At 45.6% G+C, this 19017-nt stretch overlaps 4 protein-coding genes across 4 annotated transcripts; 3 read left to right on the top strand and 1 right to left on the bottom strand.

The window, feature by feature from the left end:
- Positions 1-2307: 2307 nt before the first annotated feature.
- Positions 2308-7381, top strand: FOBCDRAFT_297716 (P-loop containing nucleoside triphosphate hydrolase protein; the record flags this gene model as incomplete). Its single annotated transcript, XM_059611916.1, has 9 exons — positions 2308-3106; positions 3169-3395; positions 3449-3728; positions 3802-4035; positions 4101-5051; positions 5108-6392; positions 6448-6528; positions 6586-6963; positions 7025-7381. 9 exons carry the CDS (start codon positions 2308-2310, stop codon positions 7275-7277), a joined length of 4488 nt encoding a protein of 1495 aa, XP_059465685.1. The 3' UTR covers positions 7278-7381.
- Positions 7382-8169: 788 nt separating this feature from the next.
- On the top strand, positions 8170-11021 carry FOBCDRAFT_230461 (copper amine oxidase). Its single transcript, XM_031187590.3, has 7 exons — positions 8170-8512; positions 8617-8944; positions 9001-9418; positions 9472-10108; positions 10156-10331; positions 10388-10598; positions 10653-11021. The coding sequence occupies exons 1-7, from the start codon at positions 8232-8234 to the stop codon at positions 10975-10977; spliced, it is 2376 nt and encodes a 791-aa protein (XP_031034855.2). The 5' UTR covers positions 8170-8231; the 3' UTR covers positions 10978-11021.
- A 1350-nt stretch (positions 11022-12371) lies between these two features.
- FOBCDRAFT_230462 (uncharacterized protein) lies at positions 12372-13681 on the bottom strand. Its single transcript, XM_059609834.1, has 4 exons — positions 13617-13681; positions 13010-13565; positions 12877-12955; positions 12372-12823 (listed from the first exon to the last, which is right to left on the bottom strand). Exons 1-4 carry the CDS (start codon positions 13672-13674, stop codon positions 12449-12451), a joined length of 1068 nt encoding a protein of 355 aa, XP_059465686.1. The 5' UTR covers positions 13675-13681; the 3' UTR covers positions 12372-12448.
- A 1410-nt stretch (positions 13682-15091) lies between these two features.
- FOBCDRAFT_322483 (uncharacterized protein) lies at positions 15092-15862 on the top strand. Its single transcript, XM_059612085.1, has 2 exons — positions 15092-15372; positions 15460-15862. The coding sequence occupies exons 1-2, from the start codon at positions 15106-15108 to the stop codon at positions 15853-15855; spliced, it is 663 nt and encodes a 220-aa protein (XP_059467792.1). The 5' UTR covers positions 15092-15105; the 3' UTR covers positions 15856-15862.
- Positions 15863-19017: the final 3155 nt, after the last annotated feature.

Below are 19017 nucleotides of genomic sequence, written 5' to 3' on the forward strand. Positions count from 1 at the left end.
GTTTAGGTATGCAAATTGATTCGGTGAGTATTTGCTGTTGGGGACTTGTTTGACAGAAACATGTAGACCATCAAACGAATAAGATGTGAGGTTTCTGCGTCACGACAGCGATAGTATTCTTTAAGGTGACTGCAGCTATGCGGATGGATGTTACAGCAGATATATCCTTGTTACAGACCAGCAACATTACTACGAAGAAACAACATTCAAGGGGCCATTCAGGGATATACACAGCCAGCCATACCGGATTAGAGGACTGTTTTCAGCTCTACAGCGACATGCAGCCTGTTTCGCCATGCTGGCTCCTTTTTCTTGCTTCTGAACCGCAACAGGATAGTTGTCTCCGCCCGTTGGCCACTTACAAGGCTGTTACACCAATGACACCGTGGTAACTCCAATATTCCTGCTCTGTTTTGTTACCTCCTTTCCTCTTCTCTCTCGTGTCACCATAAACGAACAAGTTTCGGGACCCGGAAACGCCGGATGTAGCCATGGTATGGAGCACAGAATTATCTTCTTGACTGAGACATGAGAGGCGGATGAAGTCCGGGATGCTTCGACGATCAACTGGATAGAGCAAACTCGGCCAAGACAGTGTTGAGAGCACGTAGGCGGCGCAGCTTGGCCAAGAAGAAACCAGAATATCCGAATGGAACCGTTCTGGCAAATCTATCCTTGTCACTCAATTGCGTGATTCACACTCATCAAGTGATGGAGTGACAAATATTGCACGCAAAGACCAATAAACTAGATTATGCATCGAGATACTCCATAATACAGCTTGGCGCTAAGAAGCGGCAGTTAGTCACGAGCCGGCCTGCAGCCGTTCTGTTCGTTTGGTGGAGGGCTGCAGCTGTAAATCACGCTTGTTTCAATCCCTTCTTGGTGGCGGACCGTTGGGCCTTCTGCACAGACTAGTTCGGTTCCGCTGCGAGGTGGAGAATATTGGCTGGCCTCACGAGGAAGCATTCTATATGATATGACGGGCATAATTCTATGTCAACAGGGTATGATAGGAGGGAGTTCTGGCTTGCAGGAAGTGAGGTCATGTGGCGGCTGTAGTGCCAGGTACAATGAAAAGCTTTTTTTTTTTCTTTTTTTTCTTAATCCCACTGCGTATTTCACGCCAAACTTGGCATTTTATGTAAGCTTTCAATCTCGTTGAACTAATGACTTTCGCCCCTATTTATGAGGTATCGCGACTAGATATAAACGAATTCAGTCAAAGGCGTATCAAATACTAATGAATACGTATGTCCTCTTCTTGGAAAGTTCACAAGATCTCCCTTCCAGTTTTAAGCGACTGCTAAAGGGGACTTCGGTATTCATCCGTGTAGCCGCGGACATGACTCACGGGGCGGCATATGCATGTAACGTGTCGGTATGGATTCTGGTGCAACACCACAGGGATAAGAGACCACATAAACTGAAATACGAGTCGTGAAGTGGAACTTGTTATCTAATTCCATGATCTGAGCATGCCTCCTCGGGATGCATAGAGGTGGGGGGAGAAAAAGCAAAGAATTCGAGATGAGAGGCTGAAAAAAGTGATGCTATCCCAGGCTTGAAAGGGAAGGCAAGTATTCGGGTAGTGGAAGATCCGTGCATAGCCTCAGAACAGGATCGTATAATAGTTTTCTTGAAAGCCAATGAAGCAATTAGTCTGGAATATGGTCCTAATGGCCGTTACCGTGCTTGCATTAGTCCCCGCCCGTTGGGTTGCACTGATCTAACCCAATCTACACTAGCTACACCAGTTAGGATTATGATCGCCGTTGTATGCTTTTCAGTGGAGTCAGCTGAACTTGGCCCTGGGAGATTACCCTAAAAAACGCCGATCTTTAGCATATCCGTTCCGTTCCTGATTTAACCACTGTTGATCCAGATTGATCATATCATGGCGTCTCGGAGCTCAGAAGTAGAGTACGTGCAGCAGTTAACTTGAGGCCGGGCCGCCGGCTCATTTCCACCGGCCTCATAGCCGCCATGCGCGCCGTGCCGTGGCGAGCCGTGCCGAGTTCCTCCCTTACCCTGTATGTACCCTTGCACCACGTCTGACGTGGCTTGTTACTCTGTCAGAACATTTGTCTTCCCACATTTTCTCATTCATCCTGTTTTTTAGTCTGTGGGGCGTTTCCTCGGGTGAGCTGCAGAGGGGCTGACTAGTGACCGGTGAAGATTTCTCAGCTCACCTAGCTTGTAAGCAATTAATTGATGCCCCGTTGATGAAATAACCTTATTCGATATTTCCACGACATCGATGGTAATCACAGATTGTAAACTTTTGGTTGCACATCAGGTACAATCATGGTCTCTTGGTCGTGCGACGACTCCTTTGGGCCATATGCTGGTGACTGTAGAGGCGGTTTCGACTTCACACTGCTTTTTGAGGAGTCCATACTCACCATACCGATTACTGCCTTGGTACTTCTCGCTGCTCCGTGTCGAGTTCTGTACCTCTTGCACAAGAACAAAGTAAAGGTAGACAGCAGCCGCTGGCTATACTGTAAAATTGTGAGTTGGTTGATGACTACGTCCCCCGGCCTTTATTTTGTCGCATGTACTAACAGCCTCACGACATTATGTCTTATCCTCCTAGCATCGCAGATCGGCTTTCTCATCTCGTGGACTCGCCCTTCCGCAGTCGCCACCAGAGCCTCTCTTCCAACTGCTGCCCTATCTTTCGTTACATCAATCAGCCTCTTGTGCCTATCCTACGTCGAGCACGTCTATTCATACCGACCATCAACAGTTCTCATCCTCTTCCTACTCTTCTCTGCTCTTTTCGATGCTACACGAACACGAACACTATGGCTTCAAGGCTACAATCGGCCCGCCGCCATCACCGCGCTCATCGCGACCGTGATAAAGATTGTCATGCTCGCTGTTGAGGCAATTGAGAAGCGTCGCTTCTTGCGGCCCCAGTACCGTGCTTTGCCCCCCGAAGTCACTGGTAGCGTCTTGTCGCACTGGTTCTTCTCTTGGCAGATACCACTGTTTCGCGCTGGCTATTCTAAACACTTGGAGATTGAGACGTTGTTTCCCCTCGAAAAACATTTCAAGTCTCTATATCTTCAGCAGCTTTTGCAGAGAGCGTGGGCTAAAGGTCTGTCATCCGGCCAATTCCGCAGACAACATTTGGCTTACAAGATACTGACAGTGGCATAGCATCTAGAAAGGGCAGCCATGCTCTGATGCTTACGGTCCTCAGGACCTTGAAGTGGCCTACGATGTCCATCATCTTTCCACGTTTGTGCTTCATCGGCTTTACCTTTTGCCAGCCATTCCTCATCTCAGCAACCCTCGAATGGGCAGAGAACGACAGTGACTCTGACGACATGAACCAAGGATATGGTCTCATAGGCGCATGGTTTCTTGTTTTCATGGGTCTAGCAGTACGTGAATCTCTCACGATACAGGTTTATCTCACTAATGCTTCATGCTACAGGTGACGAGTGGCCAGTATCAACACCTCACGTACCGCGCCATCACCATGGCACGCGGTCAACTCGTCTCGATACTGTTCGACAAGGCTACAGATATCAGCATCACAGCTGCTGACCCTAGCGCAGCCCTCACCCTGATGAGTGCCGACATTGAGAGGATCGACACGGGATGGCGCACCGCCCATGACGTTTGGGCCAACTTGGTCGAGATTGTTATTGCAGTCTACCTGTTGGGACGCCAGCTCGGCATTGCATGTCTGATTCCTGTCGGAGCAGCAATTTGTGAGTCCACCCATTATCTATACATAGATGAGAATGAGGAAGGAAAGTACTGAACAGCCCCTGACGCGTCTAGTCTCCATCGTCGGGTCTGTTATCGCAGTCAGTTTCGTCATGGCTCGTCAAGCCGCATGGTTAGAGGCCATCGAAAAGAGAATCTCCGTTACCTCGCAGATGCTAGGCAGCATGAAGGGCGTCAAAATGTGTGGACTGACCGACGTGCTCAGCACTCGTATCCACGCCCTGCGAAACGACGAGTTGCGCATTTCCGGCAAATTCCGTAGATTGTTAATCTGGAATATGGTCTTGGGTGAGTACCTACCTTCCATGTATCAAACCGCTTCGGTGGAACGTTTGCTTACGAGACACCTATAGCCTACCTCGCTCCTATCTTTGCCCCAGTCCTGACCTTTGCAACGTACAGCCTTGTCGCCCGGTCACGGGGAGGAGACAACAACCTAGACATAAACCGCATGTTTACATCTTTATCACTGTTTGCACTGCTGAACGAGCCTATATCCTCGTTTGTTACGTCGTTGTCCTCTTTGATGGGGTCCGTCGGGAGCTTTGCGCGTATACAAGCTTTCCTCAACACAGACATTCGCGTCGACGGCAGAATCATCTCACATGGTAACAAGAGCGAAGGTTCCTTGACCACCAAGTCTTTACGCAGCGAGCAGGAGAAGGACTCGGTCTCATCCGAGAAAGATTCCAACCTTCAGAAAGTCTCGTTGTTTGCGAATTCGTTGGACGGCAACTGTATAGTCGTCAAGACAGGCGCATTTGGTTATGATACAACCCAGAAACCCATCCTCAGTGATATCACTGCCCAGGTTCCACTGGGAAAGCTCACTCTCGTCGTGGGGCCAGTAGGCAGTGGCAAATCAACTCTCCTCAGAGCATTTCTCGGAGAGGTGGCAGTCATGGCCGGATCTATCCAAATGATGAATTCAGAAATCGCTTACTGTGACCAAACCCCCTGGCACATGAACGGTACTGTGCGGGATAGTATAATCGCCTTCTCGCACGTCGATGAGCGTTGGTACCAAAAAGTCCTACAGGCTTGTTCTCTGACGGAAGATCTCGCTCAACTACCCAAGGGAGATCTCAGCAAGATAGGGAGCAAGGGCATCGTCCTCAGCGGCGGCCAGAGCCAACGAGTCAGTCTAGCGAGAGCTGTCTACGCACAAAAGAGGATCATCATCCTGGATGATGTCTTCAGTGGATTAGATATGCACACTGAGAATGCTGTTTTCCACAACCTACTCGGCACTCAAGGTCTCCTGCGACAATTGAATACAACCGTCGTCATGGCGACTTCTCGTGGTACGTTCAGTGCCCCATATCGGTCTTTACTCGTACTTATGCTAACTCGGTCACAGCAAACCGACTTTCCTATGCAGACCACATCATCAGCCTCGATGGCACTGGTATCGGCTGCGAGCAGGGAAGCTTCGATAAACTGACCAATGCTGACAACTACGTGTCCCGCTTGGCCGTAGCATCTGCGAACTGGACGTTTAACCAAGCAACTGCTTCCTCTACTTCTACCGAGCCCTCGGTTAATGCGTTGGTGGATTCAGAAGTAATCCTCTCGGATGAAGCCAAAGATGACGCTAGTCGTCGCACTGGCGACATGGCAATATACCTCTACTACATCCGCGCCATTGGCTGGATTCCAAGCTTGATATTTGTCTTTGCTATCTGCGCCTTCATCGTCTGCCAGTCCTTCCCCACCATCTGGCTCAACTGGTGGGCAGCTGCCAACGCAAAAGATCCTTTCGCACGGCTGGGCTACTACCTGGGCATCTACGCAATGCTGGGTGGACTGGCGATTATCTTCCTAGTCCTCAGCACTTGGCAGATGATTGTCACCATGGTGCCGTTGTCGGGCAACAGCTTCCACCAGAGTCTGCTAAAGACGGTACTCAACGCGCCCATGTCCTTCTTCGCCGCTACAGATGCTGGCGTCACCATCAACCGCTTCAGCCAGGATCTGCAGCTCGTCGATATGGACTTGCCTCTCTCAGCGCTCAATACATTTGCCACATTCGTGCTGTGCATCGCTGAGATGGTTCTGATCTCTGTTGGTTCATACTACACAGCCATCGCGTTTCCCTTTCTGTTCGCCGCCTTGTGGATGGTCCAACATACGTATCTGCGGACATCTCGACAGCTCAGATTCATGGATCTTGAGGCTAAGAGCCCATTGTATGCCCTCTTCACGGAATCTGTCGCTGGACTGGCGACGCTGCGTGCGTTTGGCTGGCGTGATGCACTCGAGAAGAAGCATCATGACCTCCTGGATCGGTCTCAGAGGCCGTTCTATCTTCTCTACGCCGCTCAGAGATGGCTGACTCTTGTTCTCGACTTGTTTGTCACAGTCATTGCTGTACTGGTCGTGGTACTTGTCACACAGTTGAGAGGTGTACTGCCGACTGGGTTGATCGGCGTGGCCCTTGTCAACATTATCCAGTTTAGTCAGCACTTGAAGCTGCTGATGACATTCTGGACGACCTTGGAGACACACATTGGTGCAATATCTAGGATCAAGTCCTTCACATCTGATACTGCTTCAGAGCATGAGCCGCAGGAAAAGGAGCAGCCGCCGTCTATATGGCCGTCCAAGGGCCAGATTGTTTTCGACAATGTTTCTGCCGGATACACGTGCGTTCATTTTGATCCAAAACTCACAACCAGTCACTGACCAGTTTGCTTGTAGCCCATCTGAAAATGTCTTGAAAGGTATATCCTTATCGATCGAGGCAGGTCAGAAAATTGGCATTTGTGGACGAACCGGAAGGTAATATGCTCTCATCATTCACAAGTCATGCTTAAGCTGACATATAGGCACTCGCAGCGGCAAGACTTCCATGGTCTCATGTCTTTTTCGCATGGTGGACCTTCACGGTGGTCAAATTATCGTAGACGGGCTCGACATCAGCACGCTTCCCCGCGAAGAAGTTCGCGCTCGAATAGTCGGCGTGCCTCAAGATGCATTTATCATCGAAGGAAGCAGCGTGAGGTTGAATGCGGACCCTGCTCAAGGACTCTCAGATGCTGCCATTGAAGACGCCATGAGAGCCGTTGAGCTGTGGGACATCATAGCTGAGAAAGGCGGGCTTGATGCGCCTATTGAAACGCTGCACCTTTCCCATGGCCAGAAGCAGCTATTTTGCATTGCACGCGCTATCCTGCGCCCTTCGCCCATTGTAGTTCTCGATGAAGCTACCAGCAGGTAAGCTTATGAACCGTCCATTTGCTGCCGTCTTTGCATCAAATACTAACATTATGACTAGCGTTGACCCGCATGTTGATGAGCTTGTGCAGCGTGTTATACGCGAGCGGTTTGAGAATCGCACAGTGATTGCAATTGTGCACAAGCTCCAGTCAGCCCTTAAAGACTTTGACATGGTAGCTGTGCTTGATAAAGGTGAACTGCTAGAGTTTGGACCTCCGCGACAGCTTCTGGAAGAGGGACCTGAAAACTCTGCATTTGCTGCTCTGTATAAGAGCCTGGGTACGGGAGACAAGGAAGCACCACAGGAATGATTTAGAATTAGATTCCATTAGAAACGTACGATGAAACATGGCACGGCTTTCCTTGGGCTCCATCAAAGGGATTCCGGGGCTGGAGCAATATACTTCTTCCCGTCTTCACAGCTTTTACTAGATGGGTTGGCTTAGAGCTTCAATTGTGATTACGCGAGATCTAAAATATGGTCACTAGCTGATCCCCAGAGAGATGGTGTTTTCCAAGGTAAGAAGTGGATAAACGGCTTCATGTGACCCAACAGGCCATTATGGTCTCTATGCTACATTGAGAGACCGACTACGGGCTCACATCAAGGCCAGAGAGAATGTTGTTACACATGGAGGAATCACGAAAGCCTCCTATGTCATACTCTTGTGCTTGCCGCGTTACCCACTGTCGTATAGCCTCACTTTCAAATTTTCAGCATGCAGATTCATATTGCAAGGATACTTCCCTGTTTGATTATTGTGATCAACCTGTGTAAGGATCATGGGCGGATACTCGCTTTTCAGCTGCAGCCACAAATACTGGATCATGCATTTGTAGCATGTTTTATATGCCGCACCATCATTTTATTGGGTCAGAGAACGACCGATAGCCTCACCTATCGAGATCGACATGGTGGCGCTTAAAATAAATATGTTTGACTTGCAAAAGTCTTCCCATCTCGAGGCGTTAGCTTGGAGCTCTGCTGTGTGACGTGAAGAGGCTTTCTGCATGCAGTAGTGGGCTTGGGGGGCTGGCTGGTCTGATACTACCCAGGTCCCGGTTGTCCGCTGTTTTGTTTAATGCCGCGCCGAGCCGTGCCGTGCTTCCCGTGCCTGGACAACTGTGCCTGGGGATTATTTACTATTTTTTTCAGCTTGCTCAGAGCCCTATAACGGCAGCGTGCTTCTACCTGTCTTGTGTAGGTCACCACCATTACATCCACCAATTAGTGTGCTGTCACAGGCCTTCGAGTATAGGTGGTCATGCGTCTCCCTAATAGCTTGATTCTTTGTTTCTTTACTGTCCTGAATGGGATATCGGCTTATCCTGGCCCTGCTGGTCCAGCAACACGGCCTCATTCCCTCAAACGCCTTTCAGAGTACAAGTCCTCGGGAGCAGGATGTAACTCTGCTAAAGATGTAGCCATCAAGGCACCGGTAACGAATATCTTCCAGAGCCTCACGGACGAAGAGTACGCCCATGTTACGGCGTATCTTCATAAGCAAAAAGACCTCAACTTGACGGCTGTAGTTAACTCGACCTCGTGAGTCACTCAGTTTCGCTTAACCCTCAAAGAAAGCTTTCTTCAACATCTTCTGTCTACTTCTCACATATAGCTATCGCGATACCTCAGCTAATGGTGCCTAGTTGGGATAATGTCATCGTGTCTCTGGACCTATTACAGCCGAACAAGACAGACGCATTGGCATATCTTGAAGGCCATGGTCCTGCTCCAGTCCGCTATGCGAGAGCAACCCTCCAGTTTAACTCGAAGGCGCAGCCCTATATTCAAGAGTACATGGTCGGGCCGCTGCCAATCCGAAATGGTCTTACGCATCATGAGGAACTCAACTACATGTTCACATCTGGCCGAGGCCGAATCAATGTGTACAACGCTGATAGTGAAGCTATCGCTGCTTTCAACCTCAAGATTGGCACCGAAATAAAAGACATCACTAAGCAACTTCTCAACGGTGTTAGTATACCTTTCTAGTATGCCTCTGAGAAGCCCTCGACTAACCGTGCTAACAGACCGCAACCGGAGCCAAGACCGACAATCTGCTGATTGCAGGCAGTGACCCTCTGATTCATCGCCACGATAGGGTCTACCAGTGGAACGAGTTCTACTCTGCTCATACTGGCGAATTCTTCTCGGAGACGGTACTGCCCACCAGTCTGCAATTCAAGGTCGACCTTACGGGCCGAGATCCATCCAAGTGGAAGGTGGTAGGTTGGTACTACGACGGTAATTTCTGGCCAACGACTGCCGCCTTTCGCAAGGGCATCAAGACCTTGAAACGAAAGCCAGGACCAGTCGTTGACGGACCTTGGACTTCTACTGATCAGCAGGGCAATAGCTTTCCGCGTGATCACCTATACCCTCCCATTTCCGTCCAACCAGATGGTTCTCGGTTTGGAGTGGACAGAGAACAGAACTACGTTGAATGGAGTAAGTGCTTTGGAAATCGTTGTGTCGTAGATGTAGCTGACAAGACTTGAAAGTGGACTTTAGTTTCTTCCTCTCTAATCACAAAGAAACGGGTTTGCAGCTACACGACGTTCGATTCAAAGGCGAACGTCTGATCTATGAATTTGGTCTTCAAGAGGCTCTTGCGCACTACGCTTCACAAGACCCGTTACATGCCTCATCGGCATATCTTGATTCCTCATACGGTATAGGCACCAGTCAATGGAACCTCGTCGACGGCTTTGACTGCCCATCCCATGCTACCTATCTCAACACAACGTTTTACATCAGCGAGACTACTCATGTACACCCAAACAGTTTGTGTCTATTTGAGTACGATACTGGCTATCCTATCCAACGACACTTGACCATGGACCATGTGTCTGCGACAAAGAACATCGTCTTTACCATACGGAGCGTCTCTACGGTAGGCAACTATGACTATCTCTTTGAGTACACTTTCCACTATGATGGCTCTATCGCCGTTACGGTTCGCGCCTCGGGCTATATTCAAGGAGCCTTTTGGTCAGGAGACGGTGATTATGGTTATCATATTCACGATAATCTGTCGGGGTCTATGCATGACCATGTCATTAATTTCAAACTGGACTTGGATATCAAGGGCAGAAAGAACAGTGTGATGAAGACAGAGTTTGTACCTCACACTCAAGTGTAGGATGTCCTCTGGTTTTATACCTCAACCCGCTGACTTTGAACAGATATGCATGGTCTGATGGTCAATCGATAAATACAATGAAGGTTGACCACTCATACATTTCCAGTGAGGACGACGGCAAGATAAACTGGGCACCCAATGGAGCTACTTCATATTCTGTTGTTAACAGGGACAAACTGAATGACTTCGGGGAGGCACCCGGCTACTCCATAACCCCAAGTATGACACCCTCCCCATACACGTAGATTTATCATAGTAACTAACAGGTTCTACAGATAGCGGCAGCACTGCCCACCTTACTGTCAAGTCATCCTCAGCCCTCGGTCAAGCCGCCAACTGGGCTAATCATAACCTTTACGCCCTCCAGCACCACGACACTGAGCCAAAGAGCGCATATGCCTTTAACAGCCACGACTTGAATCACGCAGCTGTCGACTTCAACAAGTTCTTCAATGGGGAAAGTCTGGAACAGGAGGACATTGTTCTGTAAGTACCTGCTACTTTGACATACCTGTCATTCAGAGCTGAGAATTAGTACAGATATTTCAATCTAGGCATGCATCACCTCCCCAACACAGCCGACCTACCCAACACTGTGACTACGAAAGCTGTCTCTTCCATGATGATCTCTCCGCAGAATTACTTTACCGGTGACCTATCGCGACGGACGGTTCATCAAGTTCGAATGTCCTTTGATAAGACTTCAAATGTTACCGAGGTGAAGAGGTTTGGTGTCAAGCAGCCGACCTGTGCGCTCGATATGGAGAAGATGGCACCTGATCTGAGCAAGTTTGTCGGGGAGATTGAGATTCCCAAGTTTCCGTGGAACCCAAGTGGTAGTTTGCAGACAAACCCTGGTGGCTAAGTGAGAAGGATAGAGACTGGGCAATAGTGGTATTATATATTAGTGTAATAAATTAATTACATTATATAATTGCTTGTAACTCTTGTATTGCTTGTAGGTTGTAGGATTATAATAAGGAAGCTAATTAAGTAGAAATAATCTTATAATAAATATAGTCCTAGGCCCAGAAAGGGATATATTTTAAGATACTTCTTACTATTAGATAAGTTATTATCCTAATTCACTATTTCCTAGTTAATAGGTAGATTATTATTAACTAGAGTTAGGGCGGTATTAATAATAGTTTATTAATAAGGATTAATAGATATAGATATTATATTTCTTAATAATAAATTTAATATATTATAAGATTTCTTAAAAGCCTTAGAATTATTTATATTAACTATATAAGAATATATTAATAAATATTATTATAAATTATAAGAAATAACTTTATTATATATTTAAATAGGTATAAAAACATTAGAATAAAAATAAACTATAATAATAAAAATTAAAATCTAATAGCTATAGTAAAAGAGATTAATTTATATTATATAACTTAAACAGAAGAGCACTTATATTATATATATCTTATTTATATTCTACTACTTATATAGCTATTTATACTTTATATCTTACATTAAAATATAAGCCTTAGAGATAGCTTATAATAAACTTATAATATAACTTGTAACTTATATTAATCCTATATTACTTAACTATAAGCTACTTAATATGAATATATTTATTTATTTAATATTAAAGATTACTTAGCTTATTAGCTATTAATAAGGCTTCTTGATTTTAATAAGCCTAAATTATACTACTAATTATTAAGACAAATAATACTTTATATTATATAATTTATAAATATAAACTTAACATTGACTAGTCTCCTTATGTTTATTTAGAAATCTAACTGTTATATGTAGTAGATAGGTAGACTAATTGGCTCAAGCTTGCCAATACCGGCGAGAAGAGGAAGTTAACATCTAGGTAATTAAATAAAAGTGCTTTCGCCTCCTGTAACGGCGCATAGGAGTTGCTTCTCTTTTGGTAAGGATGGTTATACATTTAAAAGATTATTATTGCCTAATTTATATTCAGGATTGGCTTAAGATGTTGCAAAATCATACTAAATGGCAGTGGCCTCGTGAATGAGGTTGTAGTAACAGGCCGGGGTGACATGATTCTGCCTGTCTGAAGGGAATTATAGATCGGTAAGACTTAGTATAGCAAAGAGGAGATAGAAAAGGGCCCCAAGACTTGGCAGCGTAACCCAAGCCAGGACGAGGTATAACTTCTGCTGCATGAGGCTTCTACCACCTCCTGTGAGTTACTACTAATATGGAATATCTGAGTAGTGTGCGGCTGTCTCGACCAAGCATCGTCTACAGATTAACCCAGGAATGTCTCAAACTAATTCTATATCCCTTCTAGGTCCTAACTAAACAACGTTATAAATATTGCAAACTAACTACTTTCTATATTACATATTATAAAGTGCGATTTGAAGCACTAGAAATGCCTGCACTGACGCCGCCATTGAGACAACAAATGAACTCCACCATTTTGATACAAAACAGTAGAAAAATGGCGAGAAAATCGTTAAAACCACTGCGAAACCGCTTGGCAAGAGCCAAGCAGCCACGGGTACTGTCCTGCCCCTCATAAGCGAAAATGCACTAACACAAAGACTGAAGACCTGCAATATGCAGCCCTGAAGGAGAAAAAAGAAATCTTCTTCTGCCCAAAGACCAGGCTTTCGATCTGAGAAGTTCCAAGCATACGCGAGCATTGGGCCGCTACAGAACACTGTAATAAAGAAAGTAGTCCATAGTATTATAGAGAAAGCCTTAGAGCCCTATAGTACATTAGCAAAAGTTCCATCAGGCGAGGTACATAGAGATTAAGTACTATATTCTCATCTGTTGTTGTGGCCTTGGATACTGAGGCTTTCGAGGATAACTCCCTGAGATTCTCAGAGATGCTTTCCCTGATAAAAGAATTTAGTATGATATAAAGACATATGGTTTAGTCTATATCTTACCATGTTGGCAACTGACGATTTGTAGACAGTTTTTCGTGAAGGAGATTAATTATCGCATCCAGAAACAAATATTTATCTCCTATCGCATTCCTTGTCAACACGTCAAGGCTCCCTTTTTCGGCAGCCAGCTTTAATGCTGCTGGCAGAGGAGATGCTAATTTCTCAAGACCTTTGGCAGAGGCTGTTGCAATTTGGTAATTTTCCTGGTCGTTGCTTGTGGGATCTTGTCTGAATAATTCACGGTGCACAGCAGCGGCAAAACCCCATTCCCTCAAAAGTTCCCGATCTTTTAGATAGCCTACTGAAAATTGATACTTGCCGCCATGGACGTCAAGTAGGTCGCGGTCAGCCTTTTCAAGGCGAATCAAACGCTGTTGCTCATCGGGCTCCCTCTGGTCCTCGTTTAGAGTATGGTTTTGCAGAACCTGGGCAGAACCTTGAAGAATTCGGCATTCGAGGCGGCTGAATATGTGTGCCACCTCAAGAAGCTCGATATTCTTTAGCGGGGGCGTATACCTGCTGTTGACTGGAACGGGCTGTATGTCGGATTCGAGACCTGTTTATGCCGTAAGCCTTTGGCCAAATTATCTGTTGTACATTTACAAACCTGGATATTGTCTTGGAAATCGCCGGCGAATGCCCTGCTGTTGAGCTACGGTCGACATGGTTACGGATTGACTCTGGTCTCAAAAAGAGGTGCCTCCTTGTTGGACTTTATAGGGAAGTGCAAAATGCACTGCCTCATAACCAAAAGCAAACACGCTAGATTTGAAAGAGCATAGCCACTTGCAAATACGTCATTGGCGCACATATATACCAAAAGCAAGGCCTCAATGGTCTCACCCAGCCACTCGGCTTAGTAAGCTGTCTCGCCAATCACATCGATTTCAACACTTTCCAGCGCCTGGCCCCCTGCACAAAGACTGGGCGTAAGTATGAGGCTGACGCCTCGTAAGATCAGGACTGGACGCCAAGAGTCAAAAACGGGTGCAGGATTAAAATAGCTTGTTACCTATACCGCCTTATAAGGCTCATTTCTCTAAACTAGGATCGCAGTGCCCTGGTAAAGTACAATGAATAAATCTCAATCCCTAGTAGTTAATAACAATAGGAACTAGGTAGTAGAGTTCTTTTAAATGCCCCACTCTACAGGGGGTAGAGTTCTTTTTCATCACAACCAATCATAACCTCGTAGACTATATCATTATTCCAGCTTCAAATTCAAGCGAAAAAGGACTTTTACGCATCTTAATTAGGCCATTACCCCTGTTTTCCTCTTTTACTTGAAAGAGGGTAAATAGTGAAACTGCCGCGGCAGGGATGTCCAGGTGGCGCTGATAGTCTCAGAATCTAGACTTATCGAAGTCTAAAGCATCATACGGTGGCGAATACAGGAGCGAGCCTCGAAGTTTAAATTGCGCTAAGTCAAACGCGAACAGTTCTGGTGCTACAGCACTTATGCATAATCCCTGAATATTGCCTATGGCTCCATGTCTCTATTGGGCCTCTCTCTTAAGCAGAGTACCAGTATTAAAACTAGACACAGCCCAGAACAACTTAATGCTGCCAGACTATTAACTGATAGCACTTCTCCGAGTTAACAGCTGCACTAATCTCCGCGAAAGCCTCGCGAAATAAGTATTCTAAATTATAAAATCTCATTATTATAGAGAAATAAAAAGGATTATGTAGATTCAGACTGATCTTGAATGCCCGTGGGTAGACAAGTTAAATTATATCATAAGCTGGTGGTAAGCAGCCCTGCAAATGAACGTGTAAAAGGTCTCGTTAGTCTATGTAGTCACAAGGCTGAGATGCCGTCTCTCAGCTGCACAGGCCTTTTGCCGAGGCCGACGCCACAATTTTCAGCGCGAGAAGAGACCAATAGGAACATGCCTTTGGGCCTCTATGGGTGCAATCAGGGATCTAAAGATGTGTTTGCTAGTGAGACAACCTTGATTCTTTGATGCCGAGATGCCGTTGTCCCTCTACTGGCGCAGGCCTTTTATACAACTAACTTCCTCAGAATCTCTCAACTGAACAGCGAATGCTAGCATCTTCAACATCTTTATTAAGAACTATCAGCAATTTATATTATGTATCTGTCCACTTTCCTCCTTATTCAAGCCTGCAGCCTTGTCTGTGCGCAGGTTGTCTCCCCATATCCAGTATCAAACTGTGATGGCCTAGCTGGGACGGACCTTCAATGCCCCGATCAGCCCGGCTGCTGCTCGGGTGGCGCAATGTGCTGCGCCGGAGGCTGTTGTCCATTATCTGCCATTTGCGTAAACAGTGGCACGTCTAATGAGCAATGCTGCGATCTCTCGGATAAGTCTCTCTGTGGAGCAGCTGTTACTGACTCGGTAAGATTCCTATCTCGTGATTCGGATACGCTGCATTTCCGGTGAGTTCCCGTTGTCTGCACAAGTACTGATACCTATTACTGCCAGTCCCCTGCTTGCCCAACCGCCGCCGGCATCCATCCATCAAAGCTCTGCGTCGGGGTTGACAGTGACTGGTACTGTCCCTGGGATGCTGTATGCGATAACTCAGGCGGAGGCTGCTTTGGTGGAAGAGTTAAAAGAGACAACTGCGATACACAGGCAACAGAGACGGCAACAGAGACGGCAGGAGAAACAGCAGAAGACACAGCAGCAGAGACAGCAGCAGAGACGGAATCGGACACTTTCACTGGGGATTACGCAACGACCACGGGGTCCTCCGCTGCTACTACATTGGTAGATACATCGACCTCTCATTCAGAGACCAAGACTTCGCTTGCTGCATCTGGACATAATCTTTCAGCTGCATTCCTTACCATGGCTTTTATTCTTGCAGTATATTAGTCTGATCTACGGTGATGAGTTATAGGAATTGACTAGTATCAACTTAACACATCTAGGCATTAAGATAATAAAGAAAGAGATTTACTTAGCTACTACGGTTTATCTGCAGACCACCACTTAGATTGCGGGTAATATAAGGAATCTCAATCTCAGCCTATAATCACGACACATAGTCAGGATTCATTTGAACTAAGTCGGCTGTCGGCAGGCATTAGTGTCTTCTTATGAGTTTCAAATCGGACTGTGGCATATATAGTTCAGCACTTCGCGGGCTTCAACGTGGTCTTATGTAGCCAACAACACAAATTATCCAACAATATTCTTCAGGATTAGTCGCACTTGTTCTATCCTTGAAGAGAGTATCAGGGTTACCCAGCAAAAGTATCATGTGGCCTCCCTGAACATAGCTCGAGGCATGGCGCACATTGCCCAATATCACGTCGTAATATTAAATCTTAGAGTTCTCCTTGGCATCGACGTAGTCACGCTTTAGAAGTACAAGCTTTTCGTTATATCGAAAGATGTCGAAACGGCCGAATGTCGAGCTTTTATCATCCTTTTACTCAGGACTTACACGCTTAATGCAAATGATGTTGAAGGCCAATGTGCCATTAAAGTTCAACGGCTTGTAACTTGTTGGTATCCTCTGCCTTCCCAGTATCGCGATCCAAGGGGCCAATTAGTGTTATCTTCCCCATGGCTCAGATTAGGAAAGGTGTAGAGCATAAAAAGGCGGGCTATTTGGACGGCAATTTAGATAACAAGCGAATGGTAGAAGCTCAAAGCGCATACGCTAAAACGCGGGGAAGTGCACCAGTCGCTCCAGATTTCCATCTTGAGAAGTTCTTCAGATTACCCCGTCTACGATAGCTTATCTACAGCAGCCCATGACCTCATGTGGCTGATATACATTCGCAAGTAGGTTGGTCAATCTGCACAAGCATGGTATATGTCAAAAGGACCTCAAAGTACAGTCCATGTATGTAGTACCCGATGACTGTATATACTAGGTCTCAGATGTTGAAGCACGGGCATCAAGCATCCGATGCTTTCTTGATCGCCAAGATTTGCCGTCTTGGACGAAAATGACATTGTGTATTTCTTCATCCGAGATACTTATGCCAGGACAGGGGGCATTTATAAAAGAAAAATACATAGTTAAGTTTAAGATAGCTTAAGGTAAGAGTTATAATATTTTATTACCTATTATTTAATATGAAAATAAGAGTATAAGTTTAAGGTAGACTTATAGACCTATTTTATGTTATAATAATAAGAATAATACCTAGGTATAAGTAATATATATATATTTTAAGTTAATTAGCTTATAAATTTATAAATAAATAATAGGCTATTATTATAGCTTAAGATATATTTATATTATATAATAATTCTTAAAAGTTTTATAACTGCTATAAGATCTAGACTTTATTAATATTACAGTATAAAGCTTACTAGAAATGCCGATCCTAGGAAGAAAAATGATAACATATAAGAATTTAGTCTCATGCAGCGCAACGTAGTCTTTACAGTTCGACAGGCCATCTTTAAAGTGCGAGGAAGCTCGTGGCTCCAATTGAATTTTATCCGCACGACTGGCAAGGCATTGAGAACCGAGATTATCACCACCCCTGGAGAGGTTCTCTTTTTTGCTGTCACAGCCACGCCTGAATACAAAGCTGGTGACTACTACAATTTTCAACACATGGGTAGTGACAACTACTATGGAGATGGTAAGGGCTTCGATATGTCAAGCTGGAACTTCCCAGGTATTGCAGAGAGCTGCTTCGGAGGACCAGGCTCTTGCCCATACAATCCACAGCCATCTGTAACTCCAGCATCCTTTCCACTGCTAGTGCAAACCCCAAATGAGACTCTAGCTTGCTCACTCCAAGACACAACCTACGACGTATCATTTAGATCAGGCGCGGATATACAAAGTATTATACAACCTTATAACCTCACTTGGAGAAAGCCAGCCAAAATTACAGTATATCACATGCCCACCCAGGCATCCTTCGTTGGCACCGATCGCAATGATAGGACGGCCTATGGAATGATCTTCTAGGTGGGGCTATTGGTCGACAGAAGACGAATCTAACTGAGACCGGGGATCCGGTGGCTCAGGTATTCACCGTTGGCACTTTTATTATACAAACCGCCCTCATCGCAGCTATGGATATAATAGTTAACACTAGCGGGAGTTCGAAGGATGTTAACATCAACGTGTAGCTTCAGCCTTTTCGAGAGGCAAATCGGATGCTTACTCGTAATATGTCGGTGGGGCAGTTAATTGAAGAATTGTCAAGAAATCAAACACTTGGTCTCTTCAGCGATCCCAGATTCCGGTAAGAACAGTCGGCCTTTATCCGTTTCCACCTCTAACTAGTAAACCTCGAGATCTGCCAATGGTGCAAACAGGACTGTTGCCCAAGAATTGTCAGTAAACGTCTGGGAGTATCGGAAACAGAATCTATGGAGCCCTAACGATCTGACAATCCTAGCAGCGGGCTTTGGGATTGTGATTGGATTCCAAGCTTTGTATCATAACCGCACAAGCCACAATACAAGCTTTAGTACGATCCTAGCAACGACACGGAACAGAACCCTCGATGGTTTGATTAAAGACTCGTCCCAAACAGGGGCTCAGATAGTGACGGGACTTCTCAAAGCGAAATTGGTATTTGATATCTTGGAGAAAAGGGACGATAGTGTTGTAGCTACGACTTCGGTTGGACTTCCAAAAGAGATATTCCGTTTAACCAGGAAATAGCTTGGAATATATAGCACATAACTACACACGATAGCACCTTTAGGTTGCCTGTGAATAGATATGTTTGAGGTCTATTTTATCATGGAAATTGTCCAACGCTTCTCTTTTTTATAAACCATGAGTGAAGAAAGCTTGATTCATGTTGCCTCTCAATTGACCATTTGTTATTGTCTGTACAGCTTGTAATTAATTGAAACAGCGACATCTTTCCGTTCCATCACTTTAACATAAAATTCAGATTACAGACTTATGACGACATATTCACCTACCCTGGCTAGCCTTATGGGAAAGCGGGATATTTCTCCGACCTTAAATGATGGGGTAAGTGAACTCGCTTCCCCGCGTTTTTCTCCCTTCTCTTCTTCACAATCATCTTATAATCAATAACT

This window comes from Fusarium oxysporum, chromosome VIII, assembly GCF_013085055.1.
Source record: "Fusarium oxysporum Fo47 chromosome VIII, complete sequence".
Lineage (NCBI taxonomy): Eukaryota > Fungi > Ascomycota > Sordariomycetes > Hypocreales > Nectriaceae > Fusarium > Fusarium oxysporum.